The 22,003-nt window shown below is 42.6% G+C and overlaps 1 protein-coding gene across 1 annotated transcript in view; it reads right to left on the reverse strand.

The window, feature by feature from the left end:
* ppp1r14bb (protein phosphatase 1, regulatory (inhibitor) subunit 14Bb) overlaps positions 1-17,166 on the reverse strand; it is a 30,220-nt gene extending 13,054 nt beyond the window's left edge. The window contains exon 1 of the mRNA XM_083788410.1: positions 16,377-17,166. Coding sequence (XP_083644536.1) covers positions 16,377-16,640 — 264 coding nt within the window. The 5' untranslated portion in view covers positions 16,641-17,166. The remainder of the gene's footprint in view (positions 1-16,376) is intronic.
* Positions 17,167-22,003: the final 4,837 nt, after the last annotated feature.

Here is a 22,003-nt window from a genome sequence, read left to right on the forward strand (position 1 = left end):
AATCCATTCCAAGTATTATCTTTGCACGAAAAACACCCCTTGGCCAAAATTCAGCCATATCCACTGACCTCATCACATTTGTGATGACGGCTAAAACTAGACTAACACTAAAACATTCCAGGTGACTAAAATGAGACCAAAACTAAATTCCAAGCTATTCAAGAGACTATGACTAAAACTAAAATCTAAATTTGCTGTCAAAATCAACACTGCCCACAGCCAGTGGTGGCAAGGCTTCTGTCTATTGTGTCCTGAGACTGTGTGTGCTGCTACAACAGACTGGTTTCTGGTGGTTAAGAATTATCACTTGCAGTCTGCCCAGGGAAGAAAACAACCTCTCACTGCAGTGCACGTGCGCACGCAGGCGCGCACACAGTACCGTACACTATAATTAGATGACAATAGAAGCGTGTGTGTGTGTGTCAGTGTGTGTTATCTATCGCTGCTGCTGCTTCCAGGCTCCATGACCTACACATACTGCATGTACAGTAGGGGTGGGCGATATGGAATTATTTTTAATGTCACCATTCTTTTTCATGCAGTATCATGGATCCACAATATACTCAAGAGTTAAAGATTTATAAGGGTCCATTTGGTTACCAATGCTCCATCATTTAGCTGATGGGGACCACCTGGAACCCCCTCAAGGACAGCTGGCTGAAAACCACTGGTTTAGATAAAAATACGTATTATTTTTGGCAAACGAAACCTACAGAAGTATAACTTAACGTCGTATAAAACTGCAAACCGTAAAATGTGCATTCACTGTATCACGATACGATATATCACACACACACACACACACACACACACACACACACACACACACACACACACACACACACACACACACACACACACACACACACACACACACACACACACACACACACACACACACACACACACACACACACACACACACACACACTAAAGTAAGTGAAGCATATTTTCCATGTCAGTGGAAATATTTTCTATATCAGTGGTTTCATGTCAACTTGTCAAGGACCCCAAAAATCATGTTATCCCTCATTTGAAGATATGTTGTTCCAGGGACCCCCCGGAAGCAAAGATTTTAGGTCTCTGTGAAAGAATATATTCAACGATTTTTCAGATCTACAAGCTCGTAGCGCTCAAAATGACTACAGTAGCACTTGAATGGATGAATGAATGGGGTGAATGGGGAGATTACATGCAGATTACAACGAGACTAGGGGCTTTAAGCCATCACTAAACCGTCATTCACAGCCAACGACAAATGCAATCAATTTACACACACTCTGATTAACACATGATTCCAAAAGGGAATCTTAAAATGCCACTTTTGGTAACCACACAAACCCCCACATCCCATTCTAGTGGGGGGGGGGGATTCACCAAAAATAGCTGATCTACAAGCTAGCTTGTTTTTGGCGAATCGATCAGCGTACCAAATGCACTCTTTACAGGTCTGTTTTATCAACTAGAGGATTTAAGTGGTGCTGAATTTGCAGCTCAACAAAAAGATAATGCATCCCTAGTGTATGACGGAGATAGTTTATCGTCCCATCCCTATTCCAGAGATCTTTCGGGTGGCATTTGGACCCAGCATTACAGATCCTATTTGGACCCAGCATTACAGATCCTATTTGGACCCAGCATTACAGATCCTATTTGGACCCAGCATTACAGATCCTATTTGGACCCAGCATTACAGATCCTATTTGGACCCAGCATTACAGATCCTATTTGGACCCAGCATTACAGATCCTATTTGGACCCAGCATTACAGATCCTATTTGGACCCAGCATTACAGATCCTATTTGGACCCAGCATTACAGATCCTATTTGCAGCACTCATGACTTTGGTTTAAGTAAAAAGTGTAAAACAAATACTGTGTTGCAAGTAAGTCAAAGTTCTGTATTCAAAATCATACTCATGTCATTAAATTATACTTAGTATCAAAAGTATAAAACTACCACTTCTTTATGTTATTTCTGGTATATTAGCATCCTCATTGGACAGTAACTATGGGATGGGATTGAAATGTTCTCAGGCACTGATGTCCGACTCTGTGTTCAATTCATCCAACATGTCCTGTTGTGGTTTAATAAGAACACAGATTAAAAGTAATCTTCTATAATAAGAACGGGGGTTATTAACAGAATATCTTGTATAATAACAACTGGGTTATTAAAAAAGGATTATAGAAGGGATTATACTTTTATACTGAGCTAAATCGGAACCCACCGTGGCTGACCAAGACCGCTGGCGTCTCACTTCTTTTCAACTTTCAAAATGTCAAAGCATGACAAAGTGGCAGATCTACAAACTAGGCTACAGGACGTGTCGTTTCGCACGATGTTTCGAGCTTGCGGGTCTTCTACTTTTGTGGTGACGCTGTAGTATGATCAAGTGGGACATTCATTTACAAAAATAAAACACAAGAAGTTTGAAGTAGAGACTGAGTGGTTTGCATACGCAGGAGGGTTGGGTTACAGTGTTGGTACAGTCTTTAGTCATAAAAACATAAACCAGAAAATGTACAACTGCACTCAAACCAGTTTGACGGTACTGACTGACTCTGTGTGTGTGTGTGTGTGTGTGTGTGTGTGTGTGTGTGTGTGTGTGTGTGTGTGTAAAAAAGGAACCGGTACCTGAAACTACAGTCACGAAAGTAACACACAATATGAATTATAGCCCACGTCTAAAGTAAATCAAATGGTTCAATGGCGTCTGATCACTGAGCTACAGATGTCCACTAAAAGTGTGTGGGTGTATATATGCAACCCTCTGGGTTCCTGGACCTTTGCAGGTCTGTAACTCTGAGACTGTTCACATGAACTGTTTGAGAACCAGCGTTATTGTAATCGTATAGCAGACATAAAGTACACATACTGTACCAGCTTATGACAGTGTCATTAAACCTGTTCTGTAAACAGTCTGTCTAAAAGTCAGTGGACACTGGACAGTCTTTCAAATTAGTGATTGTAAAGCAGTGTGTTTTGATCCAGTGAATGGAGATAATAATAATAATGTGGTGTGGAAAAAGTGCGTGTGTGTGTGTGCGCATGTGAAAGAGACAAAGACATTACGATTATCCACTGAATCTGCTGACACAACTTACAGTATATAAAAATGCCATGTCACCTTATTTAACCTATCAGCCAGCCAGCCAGCCAGTCAGCCAGCCAGCTTTCCCTCAGTCTACATAGAGACTTTAATCTCCACCTGCTCGGTTAAACACTTAGCTTTACATCAATCACTGGGATCCTCACGGTTAATCCTCTAGCTGTCACCTTCCCTGTCACCTTAAAGGCCTATCCATACTCCAGTATGAATCGGTCGTTAGTAAAACAGAGAGATGTGTTAGGGTGAGTGAGCGGTGAGTCACTTACCACCACTGAGTGATGTCATGTTGTAGTTTTAGTAAAAACAGAGAGATGTGTTTGGGTGAGCGGTGAGTCCCTTCACCAGCTTGGGGTCCGGGCAAACGTCTAATCTCTCTTTTGGGTCTCGACCTGAAAGGTTCGGAAACTTCAAATCACGGTATCACCTTCGCCTTGATTGATTATGATTCATGTATTCATATTTCCCCCATTATGTGTGGAAATACTGCATCTTTTGGTTTGAAACTATTTTAGGTTTGGAAACAAAACTAAGCTAAACAAAACAAAACCGGTCAGACTAAAGGCCAATTCATAGTCCAGTTTTCGGTGATGAGGTGACCACCGCCATCACAGAAAACTACAACATGACGTCACTGAGCCGCGGTGAAGAGAAAACCTCCAGTCTCCCCAGCCCTTCTCTCTGTATTTACTAACCACCGAAATAGTCGTCACCAAGACTCGCTCCGGGCATTATGATTGGTCTAGGAGTTGGTTTAGCAAGCTGAGCTCCCAACGTAAAAACAAACAAACAAACAAACTCCCGGAACAGAGCAGTGGGAGAACGTGAGAACAATGGAATGAAATAATAGAGACAGCGACAGAAAGAGAGACTATATACAATAGGAAAGGAACAGAGAAAGACCAGAAAGGAATAGAATAGAGGCAGATAGGCAGTAGAGAGAAAGCAGAGGGAAAACAATGGACAAATGTAGTGTCGGCCATGGAGGTTAGCACGTCCATGAGCAGTTTGAGCACGGTGATAAACTATACATCAAAACAACCATTTTGGTGAAGAGGTGAACCCCGAAGAGGTGGCCACCTCTTCACCTAAATCTGGAGTATGAATAGTCTTTTACAGCTCAATGCCACAGACACAAGCATGGTCTTGTAAATCTTCTCCTGACGTCTTAGTCTATAAAATAAAATAAAACACGTCTACAGTTTTCCTAAACGTTGTTTTGTTCCAAACCCGTTGGGTTGCCTGAGGACAGAGTGTCTCCGCTCTGCTCCATTTAACGCATACCTGTATTGTTGTTGTGCAACAGTTAGTGCACTAAGTTCTCTGATCAGTTTTAACCGGCCACGTAAGTCCCCTAACCTCATATAAGTTTCATAGCTACTGTGGAGTCAGTGGCTGAGCCATGGACCCTCACAGCACAACAGGAAAGTGCCCTGGATGGATTTTACACAAGAATGCTACGAAAGGCATCTGAAGAAGAAATGTGGACCTCTATGGGGACCTACCACGGGTCACAGACAAAGTCAGAGAGAGAAGGATGAGGCTGGTTCGGCACTGCGTCAGGCACCCAGAAGTAGAGGCAAGTAAATTGACTCTATGGGACCCAAACCAGGGCAAAGCCAAGAGGGGAAAGAAGCACACCACCTATACGTAGACGTACTGCGGCGCGACAGCTTAGCTAACAACACTGCAGAGCTCAAGAACCTAATTTTGGAAAGGAGAGTGATCCAGGATTCCCGAGTTGGTGTTGGCTAGACCTCACTCTCATACTAACTAACTAGAAGGACAATATCAGTCAACAGAAGCAGAGACCTGTGTTTTCAATGAGTCTAACTCATTGAACTCTGCCAGTTCTTGCAGGAATTGCCCCGGCCGGCCTCCGACGAGAGGCTGCTACCATCAAGCTAGCAAGGAAAGCCAAAATACACGACTGGCACATCCTACACAACACTACAGTGGAAATAGAGCCTCCAAACAGACTCAAGTCCCGCCACCGTTACAACAAGGCAGCACACCAGTGCATGGCTGGCGGCATCTTGGAAGCAGGAGTGGGAGTCTGCTGGGCCCTCCCGTATGCACCACTACATCCTTGACCCGGGTGATGGCTGGTTGAAGGAGAGGACCTATGACGCCGGCAGTGGACCCTATACTGAACCGCCTGTGCACTGGAGTCGGCTGCTTCAAATCAGCAATGAAGAGGTGGGGCTTGGCGGACAGTGCAGCATGGGAGTGCGGCGAGCCTGAGCAATCTGCCGAGCACATCATCAACACCTGCCCCCTGTACAGACCTCCTTCTGTACTGTACAGACCTCCTTCGGAGGCCGGCCTCTTCCACGTGGGACCAGAGACAAGGGCGTGGCTACTCGATACTGAGTTGGAAATTTGAGGATGATACACGAAAGAAGAAGAAGAATGAGTCTAACATTCATTAGAAGGACAATATCAGTAACCAGAAGTAGAGACATGTGTCTTCAATGAGTCTAACATTCATTAGAAGGAAAATATCAGTCACCCGAAACAGAAATGTGCGTTTTCAATGAGTCTAACATTCATTAGAAGGACAATATCAGTCACCAGAAGTAGAGACATGTGTCTTCAATGAGTCTAACATTCATTAGAAGGACAATATCAGTCACCAGAAGTAGAGACGTGTGTCTTCAATGAGTCTAACATTCATCAGAAGGACAATATTGGTCACCAGAAGCAGAGACGTGTGTTTTCATAGATCATCTAAGTTTAGGATTGATGGATTAACGATCATGAATGGTTATATTTTCTTCTTGTTATGAAGAATAAAAAAAATGAATGTTAGACACATGCCAAAATGCCTGTGTAATAAGCATCTCTCTCTCCACTGTATGCCAACCTCACTCAATCACGCCAACTCTCTCTCTCTTTCTCTCTCTCTCTCTCTCTATCATGCCAACCTCACTCTATCACACTGATTCTCTCTCTCTGCTGTATGCCAACCTCACTCTATCATGCTGATTCACTCTCTTTAATGAGTAACACACAAAACTAAACTCGTTGTGCGTTTGTTTCTTGACACACACACCACACACTAACCCCCCCCCATTACAGACCGGAACTGAGGGGGAGTTTGCCGTGTAACCACATGTATCCTATTACATGCTGTGTGTGTGTGTGTGTGGGGGGGGCTGGGGGGAGTAGGGGGAGGGGGCAGAGGGCAGTCATGTGTGTTTGAACGCACACACACACACACAGGACTCTTTCATTGCTACTGTTAACAAGCAGTCTTTGTAGTCGCCCCCAGAAACACACTGACTGGCGCGCCACACACACACACACACACACACACACACACACACACACACACACACACACACACACACACACACACACACACACACACACACACACACACACACACACACACACACACACACACACACACACGCAGACTCTCGCGCGCGCGCCACACACACTGACCGACTCGTGCGCCGCGCACGCCCCACACATACACACTTAAAAACAGTCCAGTTCCACACACACACTTAAAAACAGTCCAGTTCCTACATTACAAGCCCATATACTTCCTCAGCAACCATGCATGCACAAAAGGCCTGATGAGCAACCTGCGCACATGTGTGTGTGCGCGCACTAAGCAGGTGGTATAGAGTTTTGACACTCTCTCACTCTCTCTCTCTCCCCCTCTCTCTCCAACTACTGCATGTGTCCCATAATAAGTGTACAGATAAGTGTACAGCTAAGAATAGAAATATAAACCCAGTTCACTGAGGGACACACATTATGTCAGTTTACAAACATAAGTATTACAATCGTTGGAATGGAAATAGCCGTGCAGGGAGGCCATAGTGTTTTTTCCTAGAGGGGGAATCCCGTCTTTAAACTAGGCTTCAAACAATAGGAGGGGTTCATCTTAAAACCATACTCCAAACATCAGCCAATAGGAGAGTTTCATCTTAAAACCAGCTCTGAGCATCAGCCTTTAACCACTTGAGCGATGTGCAGTCTGAACACCCACCCACCCCGAGGGAGGAGAGAGACAGATGAAGGTGAGAGAGAAAGGGAAGAGGGAGAGATTATGCACCTTTCAATCGTGCATACATTTTGTTTTGGTTGTATGGTTCACTTTTGCTGCAATGAAGCTCCTTTGAATTTAAATTCTAATTGAAGGGAGGGAGGGAGGGAGGGACGGAGGGACGGACGGACGGATGGGCAGACAGAGGGAGAGGTGAACAAAGAAAGGAAACAAGCAACACCACATGTCTTTTGTCAGCAAACAGCTATTGGCAACTGTACGAATGGAACCAAATGGACCCTTGCGGGTCTGTAACTCTGAGAGTGTACATATGGAAGCAAATGGACTCTCAGAGTTACGGGGGACTGACTGGGGTCTCGTCTCACGCATGCCAAACTGGGGTACATGAAATGAAAGACGTTTGCGCATCACTGAACTAGCGACCACACTCCCCATTATTAAAAGGGACACGTCACCCTTTTTGCAAAAATATATATGTTAATGACGTTTTGAAGATTTAGAACACTTTCCTGGCGTGTGTAGTATGTGGTTTTAGATATTTTAGATTTTAGCAGTTTCTATGATGTCACAGAAACTGGGCTCACTTCCTTCCTGGACTACGTCATTAGTTTTAGCAAAAAGGGTGAAGTATCCCTTTAAGCACGTTGGACCACGGACCAATAGACGCGTGTCTCGGAGCATGAACGCATACATGAATACAAGAATAAATTAATATATAAATAAATGAATAGTGTCGAAGTGTCTTTGAGCAAGAAATATGTATTAATTTGGACATAAACAAGTGATCTCTGGCAAATACATGGATATTGTATTTGAACATATGGATAAACCCGTACCACCACCCGTACCATTCAGCGACAGACCAAGTGTAGCAATATGGAATGGAAACTTAATTAAACCCCTCTTTTTCTTGTTTCTTCCTAAAGTGTTAGTTCATAGTATAGGAAATACCATTATAGTGGTTGCAAATGTATTCATTGATTCCCTGAGTCCTGTGGTGGGATTTCTGGTCTGGTTTTGGTGAATATTAAGTAGTTCCTGTCATTTTGTGGTCACTGGGGCTGGGGGCCACACATTAATACATTAATCCACAAAACTAGCGTAATTTCATTTGTATTGTTGACCTATTTCTACCGTATAGCGCGGCAATCAATTCACCCTTTGTCAGACTTCTGATTGGTCCCTGACTGACTAACCAGCAGGCTCTTTCTGACTTGTTCCACCCTGGTTCCGCGTTGTTCATGTTGAATTTGCTATAACATCATTTTTGGAAAAAACGAAAAATGATCACGCCTGTGATGTTCCTTTTTACCGACAACAAGTTAAAAATAAGAATTGAACACAAAGAATATCAATACGAAGCACTTGAAAAACACGTTATTTCAATGGTAGTGGATGGAGAGAAAGGATTTTTGTCCAACCATGAAACAGCAACCAATGGGTGCGAAGAGGGGCACAACCATGGGTGGGACTTGACAAAGGGTGAATTAATCTGACCTGAGACCAGATTCTACAAAATTATATGTAATTGGCCGGCGACTCCCACCTGAAAATATGTTGTTCCAGGGACCCCCCCAGAAGCAAGGATTTGAGTAAAAACGTTTGCTGGGAAAGAACATATATTAAAAGATTTGCATAATTTTCCCGATTTTTCTAAAATAGCATATGAGCTTGTAGATCTGCAATTTTTTAACAGCTGGTTAAAGTGGTTAAAAGCTACAACGTGACACTGATGCGTCATCAGGTCTAGCTAAATGGGACAATACCTTTGCAGCCACTATTTTAATGGCAAGTATTTCCTACAGCTTTAAGTCCAAAAATCTGAACTAACCCTTTAAAACTGTTAATAGTATTTTATTTGCCGCACGTTAGCTATTTTTAAGCATCCATCGCTAGCCTCCGGTGGCTTCCATGGTTTGTTTATAGAAGTATATCGATATGTAAACATTAACATATCGTATCATGTAACTTTGTATCGTATTGCAATGCAAATAATTGATTTGTATCAATACTAAGTACTTGTCCGTTATATTTAACCGTCTTCCTGCCATTGCCGAAGCCCTTCGGCAATTGAAGCATTAATTTGATATTAACGCTTGCTGCCATTGCCGAAGCCCTTCGGCAATTGCGCTTTTATAGTGCATATGATTGATCATGCCATAATGCTACTCACGTTAGCCGGTTAGCTAGCAGTCTTGTTAGCACTGCACTGGATCGTTCATATTAATTCACCGTCGCCATAAGAATCCATTCTATCCGTTTCTTTCAATCGCCTGTATCTCCTATTCCTTGTCCCAGATGGCATTTTTGGTCAAAACAGCGTTTCTTTGACGGCACGAGCCGACGTTGTGGAGTGCTAAAATGTACCGGCATGATTCGATCATGTAAACAAAGGTTGTCTTGGCAACGTAAAGCTGGCAGGGATAAGCTCACTTCCGGTTGAGGCAAAATGTGGCTTTTCAAAATAAGAGCTCAAATTAAAAAAATGCTGGCATGAATTAGGTCCTAATTTCTCAATAAATGGCAGCAGTAAAAGGGTTAATTCTGTTTTAAATGCCATTGAAGAAACCCGAGATTTCTCAGGGCGAACTTTTTTAACTAAAATCTTTGCTTCTGCAGGGGGTCTGGAACAACATATTTTCAGATGGGGGTCAGTGGCCAATTACATATAATGTCTGGGGGTCCTTGACATGAAATATTTTGAGTACCACTGACATAGAAACATAGGTTTTTACTTTAGGACATTTTGTAGAATAGTCTCAATCCTAAATGGGTTAAGGGTACGGAGATAAGAGGTTTTCTGCCCGACAGCGATGCAATGCCGGTGAGGCGTCGGTTGTCAATCAGTGGCCGGATGGGTTACCTTACCGTGTGTGTGTGTCTGTGTGTGTGTGTGTGTGTCGGCTCTGCTTACAGACTGCGTTGTTGTGAGTAGATTGGATTTATCATGTGCGTGTGTGCGCGTGTGTGTTGTGAGTGGATTGGATTTATCATGCTGCCAGTAGGCTACAGGTGCAAGCAGAGGCCAGGTGTATATTTGCATACAGAGGAGGAGCCAGCAGAGACCAGGTGAATATTATTTGCATACAGGAGGAGCCAGCAGAGGCCAGGTGTATATTATTTGCATACAGAGGAGGAGCCAGCAGAGGCCAGGTGTATATTATATGCATACAGAGGAGGAGCCAGCAGAGGCCAGGTGTATATTATTTGCATAAACAGGAGGAGCCAGCAGAGGCAGGTGAAATTTATTTGCATAAAGAGGAGGCGCCAGCAGAGGCCAGGTGTATATTATTTGCATAAACAGGAGGAGCCAGCAGAGGCAGGTGAAAATGATTTGCATAAAGAGGAGGCGCCAGCAGAGGCCAGGTGTATATTATATGCATACAGAGGAGGAGCCAGCAGAGGCCAGGTGTATATTATTCTCATAAAGAGGAGGAGCCAGCAGAGGCAGGTGTATATTATTTGCATAAACAGGAGGAGCCAGCAAAGGCCAGGTGTATATTATTTGCATAAACAGGAGGAGCCAGCAGAGGCAGGTGTATATTATTTGCATGAACAGGAGGAGCCAGCAGAGGCCAGGTGTATATTATTTGCATAAAGAGGAGGAGCCAGCAGAGGCCAGGTGTATATTATTTGCATAAACAGGAGGAGCCAGCAGAGGCCAGGTGTATATTATTTGCATAAACAGGAGGAGCCAGCAGAGGCCAGGTGTATATTATTTGCATAAACAGGAGGAGCCAGCAGAGGCCAGGTGTATATTATTTCCATAAAGGTGGAGGAGTAGGCAGAGGCCAGGTGTATTTGCATAGCGTAGGAAGAAGAGCCGGGCGGATGGGTGTGTTCTTGTTTTGTTAAGACATGTCACGAGACAATGGACCTACTGTACTGTACTGTACCGTACCATCTGTCTGAATGGATGTCTGTCTACCTGAGACAGACATGTCTACAAGCTGCTCGTGTTTTTTTTTACTTTTCGTGGGCAATTTTATTTTCTTAGCTGAACCCGTCTAGACTGATTTTGTAGCTAGTCTAGCCTGTGGTCTAGTAGCTCTGACTGCTTGTATTGAAGGATAAATAAATTGCCATGACGTTGTGCATTGAGTTACAGTAACATAGAAAAGTGCATCTAATCGATTCGTTATCTGGTGAACCCACACCTCTATAGCAAGCAGTGAAAACACCTCGACACAGAGAGAGGGCAATGCGGTTCTGCAGGTAAACACCCCCCTGTATTAACCCATTCAGGACGGGAACCCCTTTTGGTGTTTTAAGCTGTATGTTATACTTTAGCCATTGAAAAATAGCAGATCTACAAGCTCATAGCACGGCACTCGCCATGAGCCAAATACAGATAATTCTGGGGGTCCTTGACATGAAAAAGGTTGAGCACCACTGACATAGAAACATAGGTTTTTCAGAAAACTTTTAGGATTTAGGAGACATTATAAATGGGTTAATAGGGTATTATACTTCATTACACAATGGTGGCCTACAAAAAAGACGGGACCAAGCAATAAGCCCTTTTAAAGGTATTATGACATTATTTATAACATAATTTTAACAACATTAAAAGTCTTGGCCATGGTCCTTCAAACGTGTCTAAAAGGTTTGAACACTCAACTCCACTCCAGTATTTCTTGCCAGGAGTTTTTGTGTATGTGTAATCTGCATCCTGAGAAGCCATGGAAAAACACATTCTTTTAGCCTGTAGATGTCGGTAATTCCCCCTTTCCTGTCAACCCAAGATGCGCTTCTTTGACAACGTGGTAGGAACGTCACCGTCAAAAATAAAAGAGTCATCTAGGCCAGTTGGTATCCAGTGTAAGAACTTATGTTGATTGACACAGCCAACAACAGAGCAGATTGATTTTTCTCTAGAAGCCATTATTAGTAAGTATTACAAAGAAACAAAGTCGCGGTCACAATGAGGAAGCGGAGAGGAGAGGGGCGGAGAAGAGAGGGTAGGCAGGGAGCAGAGGGGAGGGGGCGGAGGTTTAGCAGGGATCTACGTATATGCCTGCCGTCCAACCAGATGAGACATTTTTGCATAATTATTCACAAAAGTCCAGACAGCAGAGAATACACTGAATGTTCAAACTTCGTTTTTTTTTTGTGAAATTGAAGTCAAGAAAAGCCAAAAAAGCCAAAAGATCTACAAAAATGTGTTTTAAATTTCACAATCCCTTTAAGCTGCTCAACAGTGCCACTTCAGGTCACCCCGCGGTATCGCAGCTACTTTTTCCAAACTGCGGTGAAAAGTCGACTCTGTCCGGTCGAATTAAAATAACAAGGATTGGTCAGCGGACGTCTCAGTGACTGTGATTTATAAATGGCTTCAAGATGGTCTAGTCTAGTAGCAATGTAGTGGCGATATTTTCATTATTGGCTGGCCTCTAGGCCAAAGGGATATTTCTGGCAGAAGCCCTTGATGGCTGATTTCACCCTACTGCTGGGACACTAAGGTCCACGGCCAATGGGACACTAAGGTCCACTGCCAATGGGACACTAAGCGCGCTCTCCTCTCCCCCACAATATGCAAGAGAACGGAATGCAAGCTGATATAATGACTTAAGTCTTTTCTGGTTCATAATAATTCATTAGTTTAAATCATACCGACCCAGCCCTCCTAGTACTGTACATCCGTTAAAATAAGTTCCAGATTGTAGCTCCTATAAAATGGGCCTACACTGGACCCCCACAGGGAACCGGGGACCCCCGGGGACCTCCGTGCAGAGGTGACTTTGAAAGGCAGTGTGCTTCTGCTTGGCTGGCATTACTGTAGGTCTCTCTCTCTCTCTCTCTCTCTCTCTGATGGAAGAAATACAGCTACTCACATGTGTTTTATTAATATCTTTACGTAAGAGTAGCAACACCACTAAAAGGCCTGTATTCATTGTTTGACCCACGTAAAAGTAACAAAAGTATTGTCATCAAAATATAATAGGCCTTCCTAAAGTACGAAATAAAAGTACTAAAATTAGTCAATACTTAGCAGATGTGCAAGGTCAAAATAAAAATATACAAAATATACAATAGGGGTTACTTAGTTAATGTGTGTTTTTGTAGTAATTAATCTAAACATCTAAAGTCATGACTAAAAGCTGTCAAATGATTGTAGTGGAATAAAAAAGTATGACATTTGCCTCTGAGATGTAGTGGAGATTAGAATGCACATATACCTCAAGTAAAGTCAAAGTACCTCAAAGTTGTACTTTATAGCCTATACTGCACTTGAGTGAATGTACTTGGTACTGTAACAACCGGTGTGCCTATAGTAACTAACCACGCTATGAGACTGCGTGGTTTCTCCTCCCAGTAGGCATAAATAGAAATGTAGGTCAAGTCGTTGGAGCTCACGAGAGCAACCTAGCATAGCGACGACTTAAAGGGCCACTTCACCCCTTTTGCAACCAGATCTTATTTTAATGATGTTTGAGACAAGAAACACTTTCCTGGGGTTTTTGTGTGTAATAAGATGTTTTTAGATATTTTAGTATTTTAAAGTGCCTACAGTGATGTCACGGACACTGGCCTCACATCCTTCCTGGACTACATGTTGTCTCAATAAGGCAGCCCTCTCCCTCTCCACAAGGTGGGGTGAGTGCAGCAAAGCATTTTGGTCATCGTAGTAATCCAGCAGTGAGACCAGTGTCCAGGAAATTGTTTCTTGTCTGCCAAACATCATTAAAAAAAGATCTGGCTTCAAAAGGGGTGAAGTGACCCTTTAAGCACTCAGAGGCCACTGTCTGTCTACAGCCCGAATATTATTGGCCTAATGGAGTCAAAGTAGTTCTCAACCTGTGGGTCGGGACCCCCCCTGCAGGGAATTATTTTGGGGTAATTCTGATTCTAGTTTGGCGGTTCCTGCCTGATGACTACAAACCAGCGACTACAACATGACGTAAGTCAGTGGTTCCCAAAGAGACCCTCCAGGGGTCCTTGAGGGAGTTCCAGGGGGTCCCCAGCTAAATAATAGTTAGGAACCAAATGGATCCTTATGGGTCTGTAACCCCGAGCTATACTTAAAGTACAGAGTTAAATCAACATCGATTTTACAATATATATTGGGGGTCCCAGAGATAGAAATGCCATTAAATGCTGGTCCGTAGACTAATGCCTGCGTACATGTCTATTTGCCGGTCCTTGAAATTAAACGGGTTGAGAATCACTGCTAGAGCTGTAAACATCTTCTCTTATGGGGGTCCCTAGCATATCTTTTCAAATGGGAGTCCGCGGGCTAATTAGTGTAAATTCTGGGGTCCTTGACATGAACAAGTTTGGGAACCACGGACGTAAGTTATCCTCCACTTCCGACTGGATCTCCATGTTTCCTAGCCTCCCAGGCTAGGAAACATGCAATCCACAAGGGAAGGTAAACGCATGTTTCCCATAGGAAGGAGACGACATTTCTCCCTTTGTACATATAGGGCTTTATTTTGCGTGTCTTAAGTACCAGGTCTTATTCCCTAACTTGAGTAAACTAAAGACCTGGAGGCGTGATCAATGCTCTTTGGCCACTCAGAATAGCCAAATGGCATTGATCACTTTAGTTTACTCAAGTTAGGGAATAAGACCTGGTACTTAAGACACGCAAAATACAGCCCATAATGTTTTGCATTTGTCGACGATCTGTAAATTATTAGTGTTATTTTTATGAAATGAACTAAATATAATAGGACCACAATGGAAACAAGTCCCCAGGACTTATTTTGTGTTATCCTTTTAGCCTTAATGTGTGACTGTACCTCTGGCTCTGTGTTGTTTACATTTATGACTCAGAAAACAGTGTGTTGTCCTTTAAGCCCTAACCACACCAAAGGGTGGCCATGCAATTTGGGTCCAAACGGCTGCGAGGGGTTGCATGGCAACCCATTTATGGGTGTAGTTTGGGCCTTAAGCCGACCTGACGTACCGTACCTCTGTGTTGTTTGCATTTATGACTAAAGAAGTATTCAATCAATCAATCAAAAATCACTATTATTATATTATTATGACTTAATATACGCTACTAAGACTCTTAATCCAGAGTGATTTACAGTAAGCAAGAACAACACATGGTAATACATTAAATGCATAGAAATGGTATATATGTCAATATCCAATTATAATATCCGTTACACACACACACACACACACACACACACACACACAAACACAGTCTACCTGTGGGGCTCAGAGAATTGAGTTTCCAATGCTTTATACTCTTCCAGGGGATGCAATATTCCGCAATTTATGCGACACACACACACTTCTGTATATAATTTCTGTGGCATTATGTAATTTATGGCCCATAATATATCAAGGCTACACAACCGAACCACAGACAAGAGTAGCACATTGTGCTATAGGCCACACACAGAAAAGGCACAACAAAAGGCCCGTTATGTCTCGTTTTATCAACATTTATTTTGGACACAGTCCCAGTCAGTCAGACAGACAGACAGACATGACAGTCAAAACGCTCACTCACACTGATAATAAAGCTATCGATCATGTCACAGAGACAATTACTTAAGCAGGCAAAGAGCTTGATCGATACATTCGATCGGGCTCTTCTAGCCTATTATAGGTAGAGACTGAGAGGGGATCAGGCCGGGTTGGAGAGGGAGGGAGGGAGAGCCTGCTCTGCCAGGAACTGTTATTTACCACATACGCTGCGCAGTGCGAGTTCTAAACTGTAGCGAATAATATTTAATGTCCACATGCAGTGCTCGCCGAAACAAAGAGCGGTTTTATGATTTTTAAGGCCTGTTCTCCGCGGTGGGGAGACTCTCAGAACCCAACCTTTGTGCAAAATCCACTTTTTGGAGGGTCAGAATAAACAACGTGTTTATTTACATACTCAACTGCGCCCCCTACAGATCTGGTTCAATGGCATGTTCCCTATGGTACCATACCTGTAGGGGACGTTGTTGCGTAGAATCAATCAGTTTTAAACATGTTTTAACCCCAAAAATATGTATTATTTTACACAAAAGGTGAGGTTCTGAGAGGCCCTGCCCCGCCCACCGCGGAGCAAAGGCTATAATCTGCATGAAAAACGCCTTTGTTTTCGGTGAGTGTTAGAATTATACTTTATATTGAATATGTTCACTACACTTAGACAACATGGCACTTTTATTTACAGTCTTTGTATGGGGAAATACACGGTTTAGGACCAGAGCTATAATAATAATAATAGGCTAATAATAATATTAATATTAATAATTAATGATGATGATAATAATATTAACTCGTAATACCTCGCAGTCGTACAGGTGTGTGAGCTGCCCTATGATCCACTCCTCCAGGTTGAGTCTTTTGCGGAGCTCCTTGCGGTCATATTTAACGGTCACGCGGCCCTGCTTGCGGACCACCGGCTCCGGCTCCTCCGGCCCGCTACCACCGGCCGGAGTCTGGAAGTACACCCGGGGCGGAGGGCTCGTCTCCGGCGTAGTGCCCTGGCCCGGGCCGCCCGGTGAGGCCGCCACCACCGCAGGGGCCGGGCTGGTGCTCACTGCAGCCATATGGGTTGGGTTTTGGGTTGGATTGGATCCCCCGCTGGTTTCAGCTAATACAAATAATATTAAAAAATAATAATAACCGTTAAAAAATAACCGTTGTTGTGGTTCCGGACTGTAGGATTGGTACCGGGTTAGGTACGAAGCTGTGCGCGCGCGCGTGCGTGATGTTGCTGCACACAAGAAAGCAGAACAAATGAAATTTATTTGGGAATAAAATCCAAAGTAAACCGGTTGGTTTGTTCAGAAGAACAACAACATGGTCCTCTGTCTGTCCTGATTGAAGATGATTAGAAAAATACAGATCCTCTGTGATACAAAAAGGTTTTATTTTGTTCTATATTATTATTTACACGCAAACTGTGCTTCTTTAGAAATAAATATACAAAAAAACTCCCGTTGTTTCGGATCGGAGTACAAAGAAAGAGACAAAAAAATCACGCGTCCGGTCGGTGGTAGCTTCACGCGTTCTTCTCTCTCTCTCTCTCTCTCTCTCTCTCTCTCTCTCTCTCTCTCTCTCTCTCTCTCTCTCTCTCTCTCTCCCCTCTCTCTCTCTCTCCCCCCTCTCTCTCTCTCCCTCAGTCCTCGTGTACGCCGGCGTCTGCGTGCGTGTTCTTCGGACGTCGTAGCGGCAGCTCACCAAACAAAACGTTGATTTTTGCTTCCACGTTTTGAAAATACTCGGGTTGACTCTGCTCTCTCTCTCTCTCGCTCTCTCTCTCTCTCTCTCTCTCTTTCAATTGAAAGGAGCTTTATTGGCATGAGAAAACATACGTTTACAATCTTTGCCAATTAAAGCAAAAGTGGAACAAAACAATCAAGATAAATATACAAAGTCAAATACATGTTGAATATAAATAGGAATAAAATGAAGGTATAAAACAGAGCTGTAACAGCGAACAAATGTAACAGAGATTTTTAAGGGCAAATCTCTCCCTGAAGGGCAGCAAAGTCTCTGTGGCGCAACCGGTTAGCGCGTTCGGCTGTTAACCGAAAGGTTGGTGGTTCGAGTCCACCCAGGGACGAATGTGTTTTTACATTTGTATGAACAACACTGGTAGACTACTTTGGGTTAAAAAATTATAATAATCAAAACATAATAGAGATAAACGTACAGTATACAAATGAATTTCAATGTTAAACAAGTTGTTTCATGAATGTATTATATAGACAATATTTTAGGCCAATAAAAAAGACTATAGGGCTATACCAAATTTCCCACTTTAAACAAAAGAAGCCTAGTGTCGGCTGCCGGACTAACTAACTAACTAACTAACTAAAAGCAAAGGCATAAAACACTGAAAGTGTTGAAAGCGATTTTTTGCTATGTTTTTCTTTGTTTTTTATTTCTCCTATGTTTTTTATTTCTTACTTTATATTTTATTTTACTATGTTTTATTTTGAGTTAGTGTTTGTAAACAATTGTAAGTATTGCCTTTGTTAAATGTAAAATGTTTGTCTGTGTCTAGCCTCGATACCCAGGCTTTCATTTCGTCTGCGCGAAAGATGAAAGCCTGGAAAAAGCCGTGGGCTGAACCAGTCTAAAAGTGGGAGTCAACCCTTCCGGGTGGGCGTCGCTCTAAATGATGTGACGTACGCTGCACTAGGGGGAGAGGAGGGGCCGGGGGTGACGGACAGATCGATGAGATCCAATCAGGGTGCGCGCATTTCTGAGGCGCGACCCGCCCCTCTAGACGAGAAATGTCTCTGTTTGGGTCAGGCTAGTCTGTGTCGGACCCCAGGAAGACTAGCTTTTGTCAAGGCAAAAGCTAATGGGGATCCTTATAAACAATAAACAATAAACAATAAACAATAAACAATAAACAATAAACATAAAACATAAAACATTAAAATAATTTTAATAATAGCAGTGAATATAATTATAAAGGAAGGAAACATATATAGCGAACACATGCACGCGCATGTGCGTGCGCAACGTGCGCAAACACGCACTGTAAAACATGCAGACGTCGAGGGTTTCTACTTTCTAATGCTTAATCTTTTCCAAAAAAGTAAACTTGTGAGAGTAGGGGGATGGCGCCCCCCCCCCCCCCCCCCCCCCCATTCTATTTGGATTCCTTTTCCTATATTAACATTTTTGTTGTGCTGATTGATTTGTGATCTCTCGATTAGACATGTCAGAGCAGCAGCATTATTGGTTTAGGAATGGAACAAAAAGGGCAGGTAGCCTATACGCTCCTATATTTTAACATCAGTTATTATGGTGGTACTTGGAGAGCCAAATATTTTCTGAGGTGGTACCTCAGTATAGAGTATATACTCTAAGAGTGGTACTTCAGTATAAAAAGGTTGGAAATGGGAACCAATGTTCTGGGTGAATACTTGAGAAGAGGGGGTTCCAAACTTCAGACCAGACAGCAAAGAAAGCAGAGGAACTGTGGTCTCTGTCGCCCTCTAGTGACCATCACACAGCTCTGCCAGTACCAACAAGGACAAGGGGAATTTTGATGATGGAGAGGGTATAACTTTAACTTTATGAACTTAAATAAAAATAATAATAATAATGGACATAAAAATACAATGCAATTGGATGGAATACTATTCCAATGCCCATATATGGGCTTAATTAATATTGATGACATCAGGGATCTCCATCCCTGATGATGTCACTTGAGGTCACGAGGCATGACATGCATATATGGTCATGCTTGGGGTGACGCTCTGGGCAGGTCTGTGGTCAGAAACCTGCCCACCAGTGACATAATCGATGGGGAATCAAAGCTAATAGGAACGGCAGGCTTTCTATTACTGAAAAGTTGCAATGCACTAATGGAAGCCATCTGTTTTTAAAAAAACTGAACTGCTCCTATGAGACACAGGCCAAGTAGATTTTTTATTTTATTTTATTTCATCATGAACAATAGTGAGGAGTTGAGGACCAATTATGAAGATAAGTTGAAAAGTGGTGAAGTGGTCCTTTAACAGAATATCAATTGAATAAATCAGTATCAATACATCAGATAGTAACGTATTAAGATTCAATGTATCCCCTTGAGAATTGCGACATTAGCTAAATGGTGAAAATGTCAGCTCTTGCACAGGAAATCAGGTTCAAATCCACTGAGGAAAGTTACAGCCTCTGAAAATAGTTATCAAGGTGAACGCAGACACAGCTGTGGATTCATTCAAATTGTTTAATGATCTTAAGACAAAACATCCAAACATAGATATACATTTAAAAAGGTGTTATAGTGTTAGTATTATTACATACTTAAGAGTGTATTGGCGATGACATAGTATGACGTCACATGACATAGGCCTACATGCCATGCTTGAATGCTTGGTGCTGATTGGTCAATCACTGAAGTCAGCGTTCTAATAATGACCGCTGAAATCAATAAAGCTGTTGCCAGACCTACCATTTAGCTCCAGCCGCGTGGGTGGCCCCCTCAAGAAGGGGAAGTGTACCAGACTTTGGATCATCATTGTTAGGGAATGTGCCCATGTAATCACATGTGTCTGCTCACTCATACATATACTGTAAAGTACTATCCTGGATGGTTGATGTGTGTGTGTGTGTGTGTGTGTGTGTGTGTGTGTGTGTGTGTGTGTGTGTGTGTGTGTGTGTGTGTGTGTGTGTGTGTGTGTGTGTGTGTGTGTGTGTGTGTGTGTGTGTGTGTGTGTGTGTGTGTCTCCACTTCCCCTTGAAATCACATTGTATCACAATATATTCAACAGGGACAACACATGTCTCAGTCAGGTAATAAACAAAATCACACACCAACCTTAATGCATGTTCGGACTAACGGGACTTCGGATCTATGGGCAGTTCCCATCACACTAAACTATCAAACTCACAGCAAAATAAATATAATTAATTTAAACTAAAACATGCAGCACAAGATCACATAACCAAAACACACAAACACAGCTACATTTACACACACACACACACACACACACACACACACACACATGCACACACACACACTTGTACTTAATTTCTCGTAAATCTTTTCATCATGAACCACACATGCGTAGGTTGTAGGTCTACTGACGGAAGTTAGAAGTGACCACAGTTTTCCTGTAAGGTAAAGTAAGGTACATTTTATTTATAAAGCGCCTTTCAAAACAAATGTCACAAGGTGCTATACAATAAATGAAATGAAATAAAACAAGAGCATCACATAGATCAACAATTAAACGACAACACAACACAACACAATGCAATACAGTAGAGTAGTAATAAAATATATAAACGCGCAGTAGCCTACATACTATTACTGTCCATCATTTAGAACACACACCAAACAAGTTAACACATTGAATTAAAAAGAATTAATAAAAAAGGGAAGATTGTTTGAGACTAATACGTTTGTTTTGGGTCATATATGAACGATTATATTACTGTATGTTGTGTATTACTGTATTGTGTGCCTAATGTATTGTTCTCCAATCTCCGTTACAGGCTATGGTGCTGGGGCTCCCCTTGGGAACCGGTGACGGCTGCCCAGTGGTTGTGGTAATCCGCTGACTTTTTTGTTGTGTTTGCTGGTACAATTCTACCACATGATGCATTGCAAACACATGCAGGCATCATGTAGTATTAGCTGTACCCACACATCAGCTAACTGATACATTTCGAAGATGGTTTCAGCACAGAGTTTGTAGAAGCCAATTCACTGTGTTTTTTGATTATTATTTCTGTTATTATTTAGCCTAGAATATTCGGTAGATGATTGGCTAATTGATTTATTGTTTTGGGCACAGACGGGCACGCCTCCCAGGCCAAGGGTTTAATTATGGACAGGTGTGGGGGGAGAAGGCATGCACCTAGTGGATACAAGGTTTTTACCAGTAAACACGGAAGACATTTGTATTTTGTACTATGCTGTCTATACACTTTATGTGAATTAAACGCAAAGCAAAAGAAAGTAACAAGTAGACAATGAAGTTCTTCCTGTACTGCGTACACCTAAACCCATAGAATGGGTGCATCAGTGGGTTTGTTATGGACAAGGGTGAAAGCTGACAAACTAGCACTTACAACAGTAAAAACCTATCCATTCGAAGAGGACTCTAACCAGGAACTGGGCATCGTGATGATTCACAAAGAAATTTAATTTGAAGAGGCCCTACGGATCGAGGATTGGAGTCTGGAAGGAGTGCAACGACAAAAGACAAACTCAAAATGTTAACAAGTGGACGCGCAGCACGCAGCACAAACTAAGCCTCATCAATATCAAGCCCATGGTATGTAACAAAACACCGAAAAGGCTGTACAGGAAAACAGCAAATAACTACTGGAGTTATTTTATTTTTCGTGTGTCACTCACTGCTACCTTTTATTGGTGACACGTTGCTGACAATTGCTGCACTGCTGTGCATTGTTTTATTATTGATGTTTT

The sequence above is a fragment of the Protomyctophum parallelum genome, assembly GCF_964188405.1.
Source record: "Protomyctophum parallelum genome assembly, chromosome: 18".
NCBI lineage: Eukaryota > Metazoa > Chordata > Actinopteri > Myctophiformes > Myctophidae > Protomyctophum > Protomyctophum parallelum.